This window comes from Xenia sp. Carnegie-2017, unplaced genomic scaffold, assembly GCF_021976095.1.
Source record: "Xenia sp. Carnegie-2017 unplaced genomic scaffold, XeniaSp_v1 HiC_scaffold_13, whole genome shotgun sequence".
Lineage (NCBI taxonomy): Eukaryota > Metazoa > Cnidaria > Anthozoa > Malacalcyonacea > Xeniidae > Xenia > Xenia sp. Carnegie-2017.
Genome location: NW_025813436.1, coordinates 1970109 through 1987327, shown reverse-complemented (window position 1 = coordinate 1987327; position 17219 = coordinate 1970109). Strand labels below are relative to the sequence as shown.

Below are 17219 nucleotides of genomic sequence, written 5' to 3'. Positions count from 1 at the left end.
AAAACAATGTTGGCTTGCTTTTGAACATCAATGACTGAAATGTCGCTCGCGAGATCGTCTTTGCCAAGCATTTACAATTCATCCATAAATTTTTCGCCCTCTTGAAAAAATTCCCAGTTTGGAAAGCAGCATTCATGTCAATATATGAATTTGTAAAAGAGTTCCATAAATTCCATCTAATAGTAGTATAATTTCTATCATGATTTAGAAAATTAGTATTAAACGATCAAACATTCAATTCAGACAGTGAGCTTGACCATGTTAGTTCAGTTGGCTATCAGTCGAAATCGGTCAAACCAATCACAGTAAGACAAAAATTTAAACGAACCAATTACACGATAGTAGTTAAGGTGCAGGTATGGTCCTGGAAGTAAACGGAGCTCTTACCCGTGTCAATTAGTTTCCAGTCCTAGGAAGTAAACAGGGCGCGCGCGTGTAAACCGGAAACGAACTTAGCGGGGGAATGTTGAATGTGATAGGTTATCATAATGAAGGGAAATGAAACAATTGACAAGAAATATTATCTAATTTATTAAAGCATCCAATAAAATGTCTTAAAGCCCTCATTGTGTATTTCATTACACGATTCACTATATAGTCGAACTATCGTCTTAAAAAATGTTATTTGCGTTGTTCATTATTGCATTGCTTTTGGACGTTTTGAAAAAGACAAAAATATGGCACACATGTTTAATCAGATATATGCAGACACTGTTGAGTTTGAAGAAGTTAGTCACAGCGATCTTATCAATTTGATTTTCGTCGATTTTATAAGTAAAAAGATTCAAGAGCTACGAAGAGCTGAAAAGGATGAAAGTAAAGCAGATCCTTGGGTAGAGTATCAAAACGTTTTAGAAATGATGACTGAGGAAGATCGTTGGTTCAATTTTGCAGCTCGAGCAGTCGAAACAATTAATCGCGAACATGTCTGGAATGGAATATGTGAAGCCTTTAAGTTTCTAAAGAACTGTGGACCTTCGAACTCTCACAAGACATATTTTGACAAACTGTTTAGTGCTACTTGGGTAGAACTAATGTTAATTTACACGGAGACAAAACGTCCTCCTTTTTTTCAACATCTCTTTGACTATGCTGATTGTAGTTGTAAACTGAAATACAAATCAACTATGTAATTGCTTTGACAAAAGAAAAATAAAAATATAAATTTCAATGTTATTGCATTTTGACTTCAGTTGTTTTATGACCATGTCATTGTGAAAATGGGAATCGGCAGCAAACGTGAAAATAGAAATGCAAAAAGGGATAAAAATCATAATCGTCAGAAAATGTTTCGCTTGGGTATAAGTTTCGGACGCAACGATCTCAATCTTGAGGGTCATTTGCAAGCAGGATACACAAGTAAAACTGTTAAAAATTATGGACCCGCCGCAAATAAACTTCCAACAGATAATGTGATAGAAGAAACACTGCCTGTAACTGAAAACGTTGAACCCGTCGATAATGAGTAGTTAAAAGAAATTGACATCTAATTGCAAATTATTATTACGAGAACATTATCATGAGTAACGTTGACCAGTACTTAGCCGGTGTATACTTCAATCCAAAACGTCCTGGAAGCTACGGAGGTGTTGAACGTTTGTACCGCGATGTAAAGGCAGAAGGAATATATGACATTAGTCGTGAAAGAATTAAAGAATGGCTCATGCAACAAGACGCATACTCTTTGCATAAACCTATTCGAAGAAAGTTTGAAAGAAATCGCGTCGTAGTGAGTGGTATTGACGACCAGTGGCAATTGGATCTTGCAGACATGCAATCTTTGCAAAAGTATAATTATGGTTATCGCTATCTTCTTATCTGTATTGATGTTTTATCCAAATATGCATGGGCTGTTCCATTAAAAAAGAAAACAGGATCGTCGTTGGTAGAAGCTTTTAAAAAGATTTGTCATCAGGGCGTAAACCGACACACATTCAAACGGATCAAGGCTCGGAGTTTTTTAATCGAGACTTTAAGAAACTTTTGGCAGAAGAAAACGTTACCTTATTTAATACATTTAACGAGACGAAGGCATCCATCGTTGAACGTTTGATACGTACACTGAAAACTAAAATGTGGCGCTACTTCACAGCAAACAAAACCATGAGATACATTGACATGCTTCCTGATCTACTGTATTCTTATAATCATAGCATGCATCGCAGCATTAAGGAAAAACCGATCAACGTTACAAGTGAAAATGAAGATAGAATTCGGCAAAATCTATACGGGGATAGCAAATTAAATAAACCTATGCATGTAAAATATAAGTTTGATATAGGTAACCAAGTACGAATAAGTAAAATAAAACGAAGGTTTGAGAAGGGGTATTTACCGAATTTTTCAAAAGAAATTTTCACTGTAAGTCAAAAAATACCGCGCAATCCTCCTGTATACAGACTGAAAGATCATGAAGGGACGAACTTCAAGGAACATTTTATGAAAAGAACTTCAAAAGTCATCAAGAAAGACGATGTTTATGAGATTGAAAAATACTTAAGAAACGTGGTAGAGGGGGCAATGTACAATATTTTGTAAAGTGGTCTGGCTACCCTAACAAATTTAATTCATGGGTACCAGCATCGGAAATACATGTATAAAACGTAACCGTTTTCACGATTTTTTCATTTCACATTATACCTTAAAGATGAGCGGGACACACTTCTATCTGACATTACCTATTAATGCATCGCTCTCTGTATTTCCTGAGAATAAGATTTCAGGTTATTGCGTAAAACTACCTCACGTTGTGAATTTAAATGGTAATTGGGAAGTAGGATTGTATTCAATTACATATCCTCATACATGGTACACGTTGAAAAAAGGTTTGGATACACATATATATGTAACTCACAAAACAGGTCTACCTACTCCGATATTTGTCGACTATGGCTTGTATGAAAAAGCCTTCGACCTAGTAAAATCAGTTAACGAGACTCTTGACAAAGAAGTAAAAGACAATATCAAATTGAGCTTTGACCCGCGAACAGAAAAAATTAAAGTGCATGTAAGACAGGGTTACAAAATATCATTTAATCAACGAATGTCGGTCTTACTCGGCTTTGGCGGAAAAGACGTAGAGATTTTAAAAACAACCGAAAGTCCTTATGCTTGTGATTTGCACGGATCCGTCATGATGTATGTATATTGCAACATTGTACAACCGCAAGTTGTTGGAGACGTCAATGTAAAATTACTAAAGGCAGTTGCTATTCAAGGAAAATATGGAGACATTGTTTCAAGAACATTCACTAATATCCAATACTTACCCGTGCAAACAAAATCTTTTGAGGACATCGAAATTCTCTTAAGGGACGAGTTAGGAAATCCCATCGCATTTGAACGAGGGAAGTCGATAGTGACACTTCATTTCAGAAAACAATCCTTATCTTATTTTACATAAGAAAAAAATATGAGTAGAACAAACCGTTATGTTCAATATTATCTCGATCAGCAAAAAGGATACGGATCACAACCTGTCTTTAGAGGAGCATCCTGGCAAAAAGGTTATGGGCAGATGGGTTATGGTCTTGGTTTTATTTCGTAGATTGGCTAGAGCTGCAATACCTTTGGCAAAAACCGGCGCAAAAGCTCTAGGTAAAATTGCCCTCGATACAGGTGCAAACGTTTTGGGTGATGTTATCTCAGGGAAAAGTTTTAAAAAGTCTGCAAAATCTCGTGTTAATCAAGCAGCAAAAGAAACAGGGAAAAAAGCTGTAAACCGTATACAACAGTTTGCTCAAACAGGAAGAGGAAAACCCCAGAAGAAACAGGCAAAAAAAAACAGCTAAAAAGAGAAAAGCATCGTCTTTTCATGTCATTTACCATTCAGCCAAGAGACATAAAGCAGCTAAAGAAGCAGAAGATATTTTCGGTTAAATATGGAGTTCGTTCATCCAAAATCAGCAGAATGTACAAAAAGTGAACTTGATATATTTCTCGTACCCCCAACGAAAACCAGTTTGGAAAAGGGGCGATGGATAGACCATCCACCTGTCTCTAGTGTATCTGAAAGCGGTCCGATTACCTTTTTAGCGCCAGGTACAGAAGATTATGTTGACTTGTCTAACACAATGTTGATGGTCAGAGCAAAAGTAACGAAAGCTGACGGTGGAAATCTCGACGATGGCGCTAAAGTAATCAAGCAGCAAAAGAAACCGGTCAACAATTTCTTGCATAGTTTGTTTAAGCAAGTTGATGTGTTTTTGAAAGGGAAGCTAGTAACCCAAGCGACAGGAACTTATCTTTATCGTGCATATATCGATACACTTTTGAATTATGGTCCATCAGCTAAACAATCCCAGCTGACAGCTGCGTTGTTTTACAAGGACGAAGCCTCAAAAATGGAGGTTGCCGACCCAGCAAACGCCAGTCCAAACAATGGCTTGAAAACACGAAGTAAGTTTAGTGCGAGAAGTGCAATTGTCGAAATGGGAGGGCCTATATTTTGTGATGTTTTCTTCGGTGAACGCCTCCTGCTTAGCTATGTTGATTTGAAAGTGGTATTGAACCGTACCAGTGACGAGTTTGCCCTAATGGCATCCGAGGACGATGCAGCATTTAAAGTGAAACTGGTGGATGTTTATCTAAAAGTTCGCAAAGTTAAAGTGAATCCTAGTAGAGCTATGTCTCACGAAGTTGCACTGAAAAAAAGCCCAGCCGTTTACCCTGTAATACAAAGTAAAGCAAATTCCGAAGAGGGACATCTCGTTTTCTTGATATTCAAGATATTACAAGAGTTTGAAACAAAATAATGTGTAATATTTCGTCTTTATTCCAAAGACATCATCAGACTTCATAAGTCTGAACGTACATAGTTACATACCATTTTATACATAGAATCAAAATTAAGAATTTGACTATTTTTAAAATTCAAAGTAAAACCTCGTATCTTACAATGTTTTTTCCCATTATTTACAACGTACGCGTATTTTTTTGGACCCCCACATGCAAATCTTGTAATGTAACTACCTACCCCATGTTCTTGAGTGATTTCGTTTGTTAAATTACCCAGGTAATCCCCTAAGATTGGCCTTGGACCCCCCGGTTTATTTACATAAATACAACTGTCTGTATCGCAATATAAAAGGCTACCTTGTAACAAATCCATCACATTGTAAAGTTCTAATCTAGCCCATGCAGTGGTAAAAATTCCTATGAAGATATTTGTTAGTTTGTTTTCTACTTCATACTCATGCTTTCTCTTAAAGACAATTTCGACTAAATTAATCATCATTCAAGATGCAAAGATCGTGCATTTCAATGTCGGCCCCGTTCAAACGTCTGTAGAAATGTAGAGGATCATTAATGAATTCTGTATTTAGTAGATTGTCTTTTTGACAAAATTTACCCCACAAGCTGTTAAGGCATAGCTTAGCCAATGCTCTTAAGCCTGGATTGTAATCTATTTTATCATGCCTTAACAGCATTCCCTCGTTTTCATAATAGTCGGCCACGTATTTCTGTCTGTTCTCTGGAGTTTGTATACGACTCGGAAATCCTGAACTCTCTTGTTTTATACGGAGAAAATAATTCACATAATCCGAAAACAAATCCGAGCTTGTGTTTTCAAAGTGCCAAATTTCAAAAATTTCAATAACCTTATATCCTTTTTCGATAGCTTTCAGCACTTCAACTGTGGTAAAAGTACCCCAAAAAGCACGCTCATTTTCCGAATGAGTACACACTGAAGAGTTTTGTACAACACACTGTTTACATAGAGGAAAAAAGAGTTTATCCTTTATTCGTGCAGGTGAAATTGGAAGATACAAATTTCTGGGAGCTAAAACTTTGCATTTTATTAGTCCGAAATAATTCGAAATTGTTTCAAAATTCTCGCGAATGATTGCTGGATGACCTACAGGATAAACTTTTGTTTTGTTAACGTAACGATACAACGATGTAAAATCAACATATTCAATTGTTTCATCTTGTTGGGCGTCCCTAAAAAGCTTAAACCCATTGACTCTGCCACCAAAAAACGCATCGCGTGGTTCAAGATTCGTTACAATGTCATTTGTATCCAAAAAATGTTTCATTTCGTCCGTTTCCTTAAGTTTACAATAGTCATGTTCCCAAATCGTCTTAACCTCGTAACCCAATTGTAAAAGTCTATTTTGTCGTCTAATTGTTTCATCAAATACGTCAGCCATCTGTTTCTCATTAAAAAAGGGATGATCGTTTCTTAAATCGTAACAAGATGGGCATGCATGATAAAGACAACCATAAAAAGAAAATATAGTGTTTGTTTCTTCACAAAAGCCGTCGACATAGTACACTTTACCTAATTCCGGATCTTCAACTTTTTTTTCTCCGCCATTGAGAGCGTGTTGTATTTTGCAGTTAGTTTGCGCAGATACAAATTCAAGCCACACGATTGCGCTTTGAGAGAAGGGCTTATTTGAATTTCGATACATATTTTTCGGTACGATTCCGATTGTGTTTGGTTGAAGATATTTTGACCGATAAATTGCCATTACGGCTGCTGCAATGGTACAATAACAGAATGGATCAACTTTAGTCTCTGCGAGAAATAAATCCCTAAATTGCAAACAACATAAACGCAGTATGATAACGTCTTGAGAGCAGTATTTAGCCATTTCCTTTTGGAAATCAAAGACAAAGTTATTTTTCGTTCGTTCTTCATGCCACGCAATCAATTTGGTGCGATCTTTTTCAAACTTTGAATCAGGACTGTAATATTTAATATCAGGTATCGGGCCAACATAATTTTGATTTTCTTTTGTATTAAACAAAAGCGGAAAGTCACCTTTGGAAAATTTTGTTTCATCGAGTCCAAATGTTTTAGGAAATTTAGCTAAAGGCATTTGTAAAAAGTTCAGCGAGTCAATTAAACGGATTTGATGATCTTTCACTGTCAGTTGCATAATTTTCTGTCCCGAATTTATAAGATGTATATCAGCAGTCGGTCTGTATTCAATTAACCATCTCTGAATGAAAACACCGTCAAATGCACCGTCAAATGCCATTATGGGCAATTGCTGTAAAACCTTTATGTTCTCTTGAAAATAAGAAGGAACAAAACTCGTTCAATGCGTTGTAACCCTTGAAAACAAATTCTGTACCGTCTAAATATTGTGCAACAGCAAAATTAACCACATGTTCTCCGGTTGAAAAATCTGTCTCAAAATCGTAAAATATTAGACTATCATTCTTGAGTTTTGGGTTTTCCGTTTGCATGAAACATAAATGATCATCAAGTACAAACTTATTGCATATATGACATACAGTTTCCCCACAGCAATGTTCGTTTTGTCTGTCTTTGTCAACTATAGATGAACACATTTGACATCGAAACGACTTGTCACACATTGATGGCAAGTCAACCCCTTTGGACCGACGCGATTTTTTATGCCGATTAAAACATGCAGTAGAGCGACAAATCTTGAAACAATCCGAACACATATGTTTTTCATCTGAAATCTCAACGCAGTCTTTTTGTCTGCACGTTATACAGACATTAAAACAAGGGTGATTTAAACCATTTTTGAGGAACTGAAAGCATTTGTCACAGTAGAAACGTTCACCGTGGAAAGCCGGAAGTTTCGCAAGGTTAATAGCATTGTAATGATCACCTTGTTTGTATAAAATAAGCTTTTTATGTTTTGGGGGCCCCTCAAAAATGACTGTATTTCGAGCATTAAAATCAATAACCTGAATTTGATAATCTAATAGAACCCCTTGAAACTCTGACAACTCCCGTATTCCACAAGGTCCATAGGAAATATTGGCCTTCTTGAATAATTTCAAAGCTTCTCGCTTCTGAATAGCTTTACCCTGCTTAAATTGTTTGATTTTTGGATTCTTGTCCGCTATAGCCTTTGCAACAACAAGAGCGCGAGCACAGCAGAAATTATCCTTATTTCGTATAGTAATAATTGACCTTTTAATTAGGCTGTCTTTGCTATAATCTAAGACTTTTAATGAAGTAAAATGTTTTTACAGGACCCTGTCGGCTGTCTTACAGCAACAACATCAACAGTAAACGACTGATCCAAAGGGATGTTTTCATTACTCTACAAAAATTTCGTTATTGTGGACATCACCCGGTTTGAAGTCATTCGAATTGCAGGCAATAGTTGCGTGCTTATGGGGGACTTGAGTTCATTCGAGCAGATCATGATTCGCATTCTGTCTTCTAGGGGTGTGACTAAATCACACGCCTTCTTTACCTGCGTGCAAAAAAAACATTTTCTTGATTTAAGCTATGTGAAGGAAAAGCACGAAAATAGAGAAGTATTTTCTTATACCTGATGAATTGTATTTGCAAAAAGTTCGTTTAATTCATTAACAATATCTTTAATCTTGTACACTTTATCATCTCTAGGTCTTTCCATCGTAGCTCTGAAAACACACGCTGATGCACCAAACTTTTTCACGTGTTTTTCGGATATCTTCTCCATATTGAAGTGTATTGTGTCTTCGGAGAGATAAGCCAAACGTTCATCTATTTTTTTCAGCAGCTTGAACTTTTGTTCTAGTAGCTTGGCAGTTTTTTCTTGCCAACGTAAGACTTTGCGTAAGTCCGATATTGGCTTAGCCAATTCTTTCTGGATTTTTCTTATAAGACGTTTTGCTTTCGCATTTTTACGCTCAGCACGTTTCTTCAAACGCAGGTCATATGAATCCATATCAAAACAAATTAAGAAACTACTATTGATCACTCTTGGTAAAGCTGACCTGATATAAAATAGATCCAACCTAGCCCTTTTCTTATAGTACTTTACCCCCTACAGAGATCGTCATTGCGCATGTCATGATGTAATAAGCAAAAAAATAGTTTTGAAATTTAAATTCATACATAGATTATATTGTAAACACATCAAGATTATATGGAATTTAAAGTTTTAAAGTTTGTAAATTATGTCTTTGGACATCAGTTTTCTTCATCATCGGATGAATTTTCCACAATTATTTTGGAGCGCTTTGATTCTTCAGCTTTTGGTACCTTAGTGCTCGACTCTCTTTTGGGCGCTGATGGTTTTTTAGTTTTTCCAATGCCTTTCATGGATTCGTCAGCCCAATGAAAGAGTGAACATTTCTTTTCACTTGCCATATACTTGCAACAAAAGTAGGGTCGGCCAGGAAAGTTGGCCGAGTTCGATACCCACAGACATGCAAACACTTGGCACTCGCAGAGTGAAAAACGGTTCGGCTTGAATTCCTTCAGCACATTCTTCTCGTACACGTCTATAAGCTGCAAGTACTTTTCTTCGGGCGTGAATAAATTACATTTTTCTTTGGCGCACTTTAGGAAGACGCGGCCCTCGTTGGAAGTAAAACGTTTCAGACCGCCGTTTTTGCAAAAGCATCTGTGCTTCTCAATAGAAACCATTTTCTTCCTTGGTTCTTTTTTTCTATCTCTGGCTGCAAAACGTTTGTCCAATTAATGCATACGATCTGCAGTGCTTGAGTTTTTATAATGTCCCAATGACTCCATTTTGTCGGCATTTTTTCAATTATTTGATTAAGGCTTCTTTTAATCATATTTCCGTCAAATTTTTTTCCCATGAAAAATACCAAAATAGTAATCCTACAGTTTCATAAATATGTGGACTCTAGCTGTGCTAGCCGGTTACAATTACCTCAAGGATTAAGTTTTGTCTACATTTTTTTTTTAATTGTTTGATTAAGGCTTCTTTTAATCATATTTCCATCAAAATCCTTTCTCCATATTAACGATACGAAAATAGGAATTATTTAACTTTGCAATGCGCAGGTTCTGACTATGTTTAAGATTTTGTCCACACGTAGCCGGGTATTTTTCAAAAAACGAGGTATTTTTCTCTATTTTTTCCACGCGTCCATACATAACGATTATAATTACCTCAAGGATTAAGTTTTGTCTACATTTTTTTTAATTGTTTGACTAAGGCTTCTTTTAATCATATTTCCGTCAAAATTTTTTACCATGAAAATACCAAAATAGTAATCCTACAGTTTCATAAATATGTGGACTCTAGCTGTGCTAGCCGGTTATAATTACCTCAAGGATTAAGTTTTGTCTACATTTTTTTTTAATTGTTTGATTAAGGCTTCTTTTAATCATATTTCCATCACAATTCTTTCTCCACACGAATGATGAAAAATTTCTTATTGCTTGTTTTCATACTATAATGACAAGTTTAAAATTGCAGAGATAACAATTGTTAAGACTCATAGCTATAATTTATAAGACAGTTATGATACATAGTATTTTTTCCAAACCAAAACTAACAATGACCTTGCACGTTATTTCACAATCTTAATTGGAGGTGTTTGAAATACATTAGGCCTGCATACATACGAGTTAATTTACTGTTTTAATGCTTTAATGCCTTCATTCAATCTGAAACGCACGCTTGCCAAGGAAATAATCGATCCATTGGAAAAGCAAAATTTTTTCCCATGAAAAATACCAAAATAGTAAACATAAGTTTCATAAATATGTGGACTCTAGCTGTGCTAGCCGATTATAATTGTAATGACAAAGTATAATGACAAGTTGAAAATTGCAGAGATAATAATTGTTAAGACTCATAGCTATAATTTTTAAGACAGTTATGATACATAATATTTTTCCAAACCAAAACTAACAATGACTTTGCACGTTATTTCACAATCTTAATTGGAGGTGTTTGAAATACATTAGGCCTGCATACATACGAGTTAATTTACTGTTTTAATACTTTAACGCCTTCATTCAATCTGAAACGCACGCTTGCCAAGGAAATAATCGATCCATTGGAAAATTACTGCTAACAAAAGAGCCTATGTCAATAATGTGCATGTAAAAGGACTCACGCCAAAGTCTTAGGCAAAAATCATCAGTCAACGGCGAAGGCAAAGAGAGCAAAGAGAAACAACAGATAGAGGAATGGCTACATCTCAAACAATTAGGCCCATTTTGAGTAAGTTGAATTGGAATACAATTTCAATGTTAGATATGACTTTAGTAAATTTAAATTGTGATTTTCTTCATTGTTTTAGGCCAATGTGAACACTGCAAACTATGGTTGATCTGTCCACCGAGCTGCGGGCATAAAGTACATTTACCTTTGGTAGAAGAGAGGCTTGTGGAATGCTTGCCATTTCAATGTCCCATATGCTTGTAAGTCAAATAATTAATATGCTTGCTGAATGTTGTCGTCGTGTTTTTTTTTATGTAATGTCCATTGCGTTATACTCTAGATGTTTTGACGAAGAAGTCGACAGATTTCTCGAAGATTTTTTTGAGTATGTATTTTTATAATTCTTTATCTTTTTGAAAATTGATACAGTAAGATTGATTTCTTTTTATTTCAGAGTGATCGTTGCTAGTTTTTTCCAATAAAATAAAAATGCTTTATTTCAATAAAATTTATTTAAGAATATCAACGTCTCATGTTCTAATTTGTTCTATTTTTCTGTCAAAAATATTTTTCTCCAATCATTGCAAGTGTACTTGATAAGTTCTAGCCCATTTACTATCGGAGTCATGTCTTGTAAACTATCAAAGAAGGATTTCATGACTTCTTCCTCATCAATTTTTGATACTGCATCTTCAAAGTAAATCGCTACCCTTTCATCATTAGGCATCATCAAGCATTCGTGGCGTTTTTGTGATGGTTGGTCAACGCGACAACCGTCACAGTCTTTTGCCACAAGATCATATATTTTAAAACTAATTTCAGTAGCATAGCACTTCAACAATTTATTCTGTAAATTGCTTTGGCGTTCATCTAAAACATGGCTCTCATCTTCAAATTCGAAGGTCGATTCCTTCACTTTCTTTGCTTGGTCAATGTCTATTTTTAAAGCCATTTTCGTTTTAGTAAGACAAAAATTACCAAATAACTTTAACTCAATAATCATGTCATCCAATAGCAACCTTCGTTCATTTTATATCGTTTCCGGTTTACACGCGCGCGCCCTGTTTACTTCCTAGGACTGGAAACTAATTGACACGGGTAAGAGCTCCGTTTACTTCCGGGACCATACCTGCACCTTAACTACTCACGATAGCAAGTGGACTCCCTTATAGTTCATCGGTCTTGCTTATCGGTCGAGATTATTCCAGATCGTCCACTGATCTGGCTATTGACCAATGAAATAATCCTGTATCAGTCGAACCAGTCAAGTTACCCCGCTTATCAGTCGATTATTCCAGGTCAATTAAAATTCAAATGATCTGGTTACCAACGAGATATTCATTGCATTAGTCATTAGTTCTCAATAATAATTAAAGCTGGATTTTTATCACGACGTAAATGCGATAATAAAGTAAGAATAATTAATGATTTTTTAATTAATATGAATAGGTAATTTTTGAATTTCAAACATCAGTCGCGCGACGGATTTGACATACTCTAGATCCGCCCCTGGTTTTTTAAACATGCCTGTTTGCCAAAAAAGTTTTTCAGTATCGGCTAGTTTTCTTGAAAAAGTGTAGATGCCATTTATAAAATGATGAAAAGTTGTACGAAAGCTTTATGGTACAAAGAAATGTGTTTCAAAAAATACCATTCATAAATTAGTTTTTCATTATTGACTAAAATCAGGTGCTGTAAAAATAAGTACAAGAAATGTTTGCAAGACTATCCATACCATTTCAATATGATTTATCAGAGGACTAATCAGTCACGCATTCTAATATCAAAAGGCCTAGTTTAAGAATTAAATTCTGAATATCATTAATGACTGTGTGTTCTATGTTGTTTTAAGAAACTTTTATGCTGGTGTTAGAAGGTTTTCAAACAATCCTCCTATATTTTAAGCGCATTTGTCGTTAATGGTTCTCCATCATTTATGTCTATGAATCAACTACTCAATCCTTATGCAAAGTTATAACGGTTTTGTGAGTAGCAAATGAGCGTGCGAGGCTTCATTGTACAATGAATACAATGATATACGCATGAGATACAGCTTTGGCTCGCGCTCAAAAATCAAACATAACTTTTTTCTAGTATAAAAAGGCAAACTTATCACATACACAAACGAAGGGTTTACAATTCATTTTATGAATGAAACCTATCAAAGCATTGATAGAACATATATCAGTATTAGCGCTCTTTTATTTACTTATTCATCAAACCCTTATTCATCTTAAAAAATGTTCTGTTAATTTCATTTACCTAACCTTTGCAAATATAGAGGACAGACACGAAGTTAAACATTATCCTTATCAAAGAGCAACTGAACACTACACAAAGATTAGAAGAATCGTTAGAACCTTTAACACTCACGCACACAAACCAATTTACAAACTGTCATCATCAGCGGTAAAATTAGTACGAAATATTTAATCACGTTCTTAGATGCATTCACAAACACATAAGTTGGAAAATTTAGGCAATTCGATACATCACTTTATTTTAGTCAATGTTAAGAAGTTAACTGTGAATAATAAAGGGAAACACGTTTGGACGATCACGAGTGTTGATAGTTGCTGAGCCAATACTGACTGTTTTTCTGTCAGTTGACATTCAACGATTGTATAGAAACTAAGCTTGAATCTTTAGAATCACTATAAGGTAAAATTAGTACAAAATATTTAATCACATTCTTAGATGCATTCACAAACACATAAGTTGGAAAATTTAGGCAATTCGATACATCACTTTATTTTAGTCAATGTTAAGAAGTTAACTGTGAATAATAAAGGGAAACACGTTTGGACGATCACGAGTGTTGATAGTTGCTGAGCCAATACTGATTGTTTTTCTGTCAGTTTACGTTCAACGATTGTATAGAAACTGAGCTTGAATCTTTAGAATCACTATAAGGTGCGTTTTCGTTTTCGGCATATCTAAAATCGAAAGAAACATTTTTATTTGTGATATGGGAATTTGTAGTCACACTGAACGTGAGTGTAATCTTTAGCTCTGGCCACAAATAGAATTAGACATCAGGTACTATTTTCGGCTATTGTTGACTTATTTGCCTGATATGTATGCTAATTGCTAAATATATTGATCATGGACAAACATGTATTTTCCAACACAGGCGATTATGAAATATAATTGAAATTACTAATACTGTTTCAAACTCATGCCTGTCAATTCGCTGATATACTTGATTTTGGACCAGTTTTTTTATAAAAAGTAATTTAATTCTGAAACACTGAAATGTTTAAGAATGGTAGCTACATAGAAAATAAGTGTTTCAAAACTCATTTAATAAACCAGTTTGAATTGGATGATTTATATCAGGCGTTTCACCCATTTACAAAGTAAGAAATATTCACAAAGACATGTTTATCTTGCATTCTACATCAAAGCTATGTATTAGAGCAATTATTAGTCAAACGTTCCTTTTATCGATAGGCCAAGCTTGGGAAAGGTTCAAATTTTAAGTATCATAAATTCTAACTATCGTTCATGACTGTAGTCTTCTATTATTATAGAACTGCTTATAAACCTTGCATTGCTAGTTTAAAAAATTTTGAAAGCAAGGTTTTTGAAGAGTGTTCCTGTCATAGATGCTTCTCGTAGTTATTTTTATCGACCACTCACCTTAATGTTATGCACGCTTTAAAACGTTGTGTGAGTAGCCACCACGCGTGCACGCTACTTTGTGTATGTATAAAACAAAATACAAATACTTGCATCAGGTGTGCATTTCTTATATGTTCAAATATCAAACATAATTTACCTTTTCTTTTTTAAAAAAGTATTCATAATATGGGCCATCCATATCGGCTTACTGTATATTTTGTTTGTAAAAAGAAATATTGGATGTCAGATGAGCTTTGCTATGTAATCATTCTGGTATGTTGTCATCATTTTTATTGATTAAAGCTAACAACCACAGTGCACATCAATAAGACACTAAGGTCAGCAGGACTGTGTAGACCTACATAATTTATATGCCTGATTTCATCAATTTCATATCGTCGGACTTCACTTGTATGACGTGATGAAATTTGCCCACGGTAATCAAAATCCTAGATCCACCACTGAAAGAGAGTGACACAAGTCAAAATTTACATAAATCGGCTATCTAGTGCAAATAATTGCATGAACTATGAATAAAATTTTTAACAATCTTAAGCGCTAAAGTTGAACAGTTTCTTTGACACCAACATTTGTTATTATGAAAATACAGTAATAACGCAATGTTGACAAATGACAAAATTGCGACCGAAATCAGTTCAAATTTTTGGGCACATTGTGCTGTCATAAATCGAAAGAAACGATAGCTTACTGTATACATACCGATCACTTTGTTAACTTTATACGAGAAGGACACAATTCGTTCGAAGTCCCAAAATCAGTTGGCAACATGCCCAGACTCATATTTCGGTTTAAAACAACTTTCTCGCAATCTATTCGATGAAATTGCGTGGTAATTGCCTTGTTAACCATTCTTCGTAAGCTTTTCTAAAAATAACGGATTTTAACTAGCCGTTTGCACGAAATTTGTGAAAAATTGAGAAACATGATGTCGTACGAATTTGTTTTTAATGTACATGGTATTGCATACTTACATATTCTTTAATGTTGTAAATATTAGGGCTTTTCTCATTCTTTGTTTCAAAGACTCCGGCTTTTCTCATTCCCTGTTTTTAAAGATTTCAGCTTTTCTCGATCCTTGTTTTAAAGATTACGGACTTCCATTCATTGTTTTCGCATTCCTTGTTCACTTCCACGTTCCCTTCCTCGATTACCTATTCTTTGTTTTAACGATAGCCACCGCATATTCCAACTTCGTCAATGACAATATTTCTTTCGATTGTAAATATTGCAAAGCACCTTTTGATACTTCTCAAAGTAAAGTTTCAATTAGATTTATATACAATCGTTGAACCGTCAACAATCAGAAAGCAAGCAATATTGACTCAGCGAGTATCAAAACTCGTGATAATTCAAACATATTCACAGCACCATTCAAGGCTTGTCTTGAGCGCTAGTAGCTTAATGTGTTTAGTGTACGCTTGTATTCTCACGCTGTAAATGAAATATTTCTTTCCCTTCTAAATATGCCAAAAATGAAGATGCACTTTTTGATGCTTCTAAAGTAACATTCCATCTCGATTTCTATACAATCACTCAGCCAATATTGGCTCAGTAACTATCAACACTCGATACCGTTCGAACATGTTTCATTTCATTGTTCGGAAGAATATTTGCTTGTATCTAAAGTATATAAAATTAACTTCTTGAAATTAACTAAAATAAAGTGGTGCAGTTTCTTCACATCAAATTGTTTAAATTTTCTATTTATGCACTTCGAACTAAATTTGCCACTGATAATAACAGTTTGTGAATACAGATTTGTGTCAGGTGAGCGCTATTTTCACCACTGCATTGTCACTTGCATTTGTATAACGTCTTAAGTTTTTTGTTTATCACTGCGTTTATAGCTTTTTGCAAAGCTTTGAGATAAATACAATGATTATTTTAGATTATCTGTATAAATAGTTGACAACAAGCAATATCACACAAGTGTATCTTTATGCCGTGTGCTTTGTAACATCAAATTATGAACAACAAAGTAGGTCAGTAAGACTCGAACGACTTCTGCCGATTTTCTTATAGCTCATATTTGATTTTTGAACTTGAGCGGACGAATTTTATACATCATGCACGTATATATTGTTTGCACATAGTAGCCGCACAAGCGCAGTGAGCACTGAAGAAAATGTTCTGCATTTGGCGTGTGGGTGGGTGGTCGAAACACATAGCTATCGAGAACCATCAGTTATAAATGTATTCTTTATATATAGCTTATTTCAAAGCGTCCCTCATCCAGAAATGCACAGTTTATAAGCAAATCGTAATTAAAAAATATAAGACCATAGTCACAATTGCTAGTTAGATTTATGATACTTACATTTTCATTACCGGAGTAGGAATTTGAGGTCACAATGAACTTGATCGTTATTTCTACCACTTTTCACATTAAAGGAATCAGACATCACATTGCTAAGAGTGGGCACTAATTACTAAGTAATTATATTGATCATTGAAGAACGCTTGTTTTTTGACGGACGTTTATAAAGTACAACTGAGATTATCTATGGTTTTTTAAACATGCCTGTTTGGCAAAAAAGTTTTTCAGTATCGGCTAGTATTCTTGAAAAAGTCTAGTTGCCATCTATAAAATGATGAAAAGTTGTACGAAAGCTTTATGGTACAAAGAAATGTGTTTCAAAAAATACCATTCATAAATTAGTTTTCCATTCTTGACTAAAATCAGGTGCTGTAAAAATAAGTACAAGAAATTTTTGCAAGACTATC

General features: G+C 34.9%; 2 protein-coding genes and 1 long non-coding RNA gene across 8 annotated transcripts; 1 reads left to right on the top strand and 2 right to left on the bottom strand.

Annotated features, from left to right (window-relative positions):
* Positions 1 to 3881: 3881 nt before the first annotated feature.
* Positions 3882 to 5224, top strand: LOC124455690 (uncharacterized protein F54H12.2-like). The gene is made up of 2 exons (XM_047006330.1): positions 3882 to 4680; positions 5211 to 5224. Exons 1-2 carry the CDS (start codon positions 3882 to 3884, stop codon positions 5222 to 5224), a joined length of 813 nt encoding a protein of 270 aa, XP_046862286.1.
* A 1-nt stretch (position 5225) lies between these two features.
* On the bottom strand, positions 5226 to 8651 carry LOC124455682. The gene is made up of 4 exons (XM_047006319.1): positions 8271 to 8651; positions 8067 to 8192; positions 7086 to 7839; positions 5226 to 7021 (listed from the first exon to the last, which is right to left on the bottom strand). The coding sequence occupies exons 1-4, from the start codon at positions 8649 to 8651 to the stop codon at positions 5226 to 5228; spliced, it is 3057 nt and encodes a 1018-aa protein (XP_046862275.1).
* A 4861-nt stretch (positions 8652 to 13512) lies between these two features.
* LOC124459425 lies at positions 13513 to 17044 on the bottom strand. 6 transcript variants are annotated; one of them, XR_006953648.1, is made up of 6 exons: positions 16813 to 17044; positions 15467 to 16115; positions 15195 to 15359; positions 14632 to 14935; positions 14493 to 14549; positions 13513 to 13786 (listed from the first exon to the last, which is right to left on the bottom strand). It is a non-coding gene; the product is annotated as an uncharacterized LOC124459425 (long non-coding RNA). The 6 variants fall into 6 exon arrangements; XR_006953652.1 differs by lacking the exon at positions 16813 to 17044 and having other exon boundaries at positions 14632 to 14682; positions 14837 to 14935; positions 15467 to 16313; XR_006953647.1 differs by lacking the exon at positions 16813 to 17044 and having other exon boundaries at positions 15467 to 16313.
* Positions 17045 to 17219: the final 175 nt, after the last annotated feature.

What these genes read in the sequence shown, in the direction of transcription:
- LOC124455682 (XM_047006319.1), bottom strand. Translation starts at nt 8,651, where the DNA reads ATGGATTCATATGACCTGCGTTTGAAGAAACGTGCTGAGCGTAAAAAT. An exon ending in TTGCAAATACAATTCATCAG is followed by an intron (nt 8,193 to 8,270) that starts GTATAAGAAAAT and finishes TTTTGCACGCAG; the next exon opens with GTAAAGAAGGCGTGTGATTT. An exon ending in TGTTGCACAATATTTAGACG is followed by an intron (nt 7,022 to 7,085) that starts GTACAGAATTTG and finishes CTTATTTTCAAG; the next exon opens with AGAACATAAAGGTTTTACAG.
- LOC124455690 (XM_047006330.1), top strand. Translation starts at nt 3,882, where the DNA reads ATGGAGTTCGTTCATCCAAAATCAGCAGAATGTACAAAAAGTGAACTT.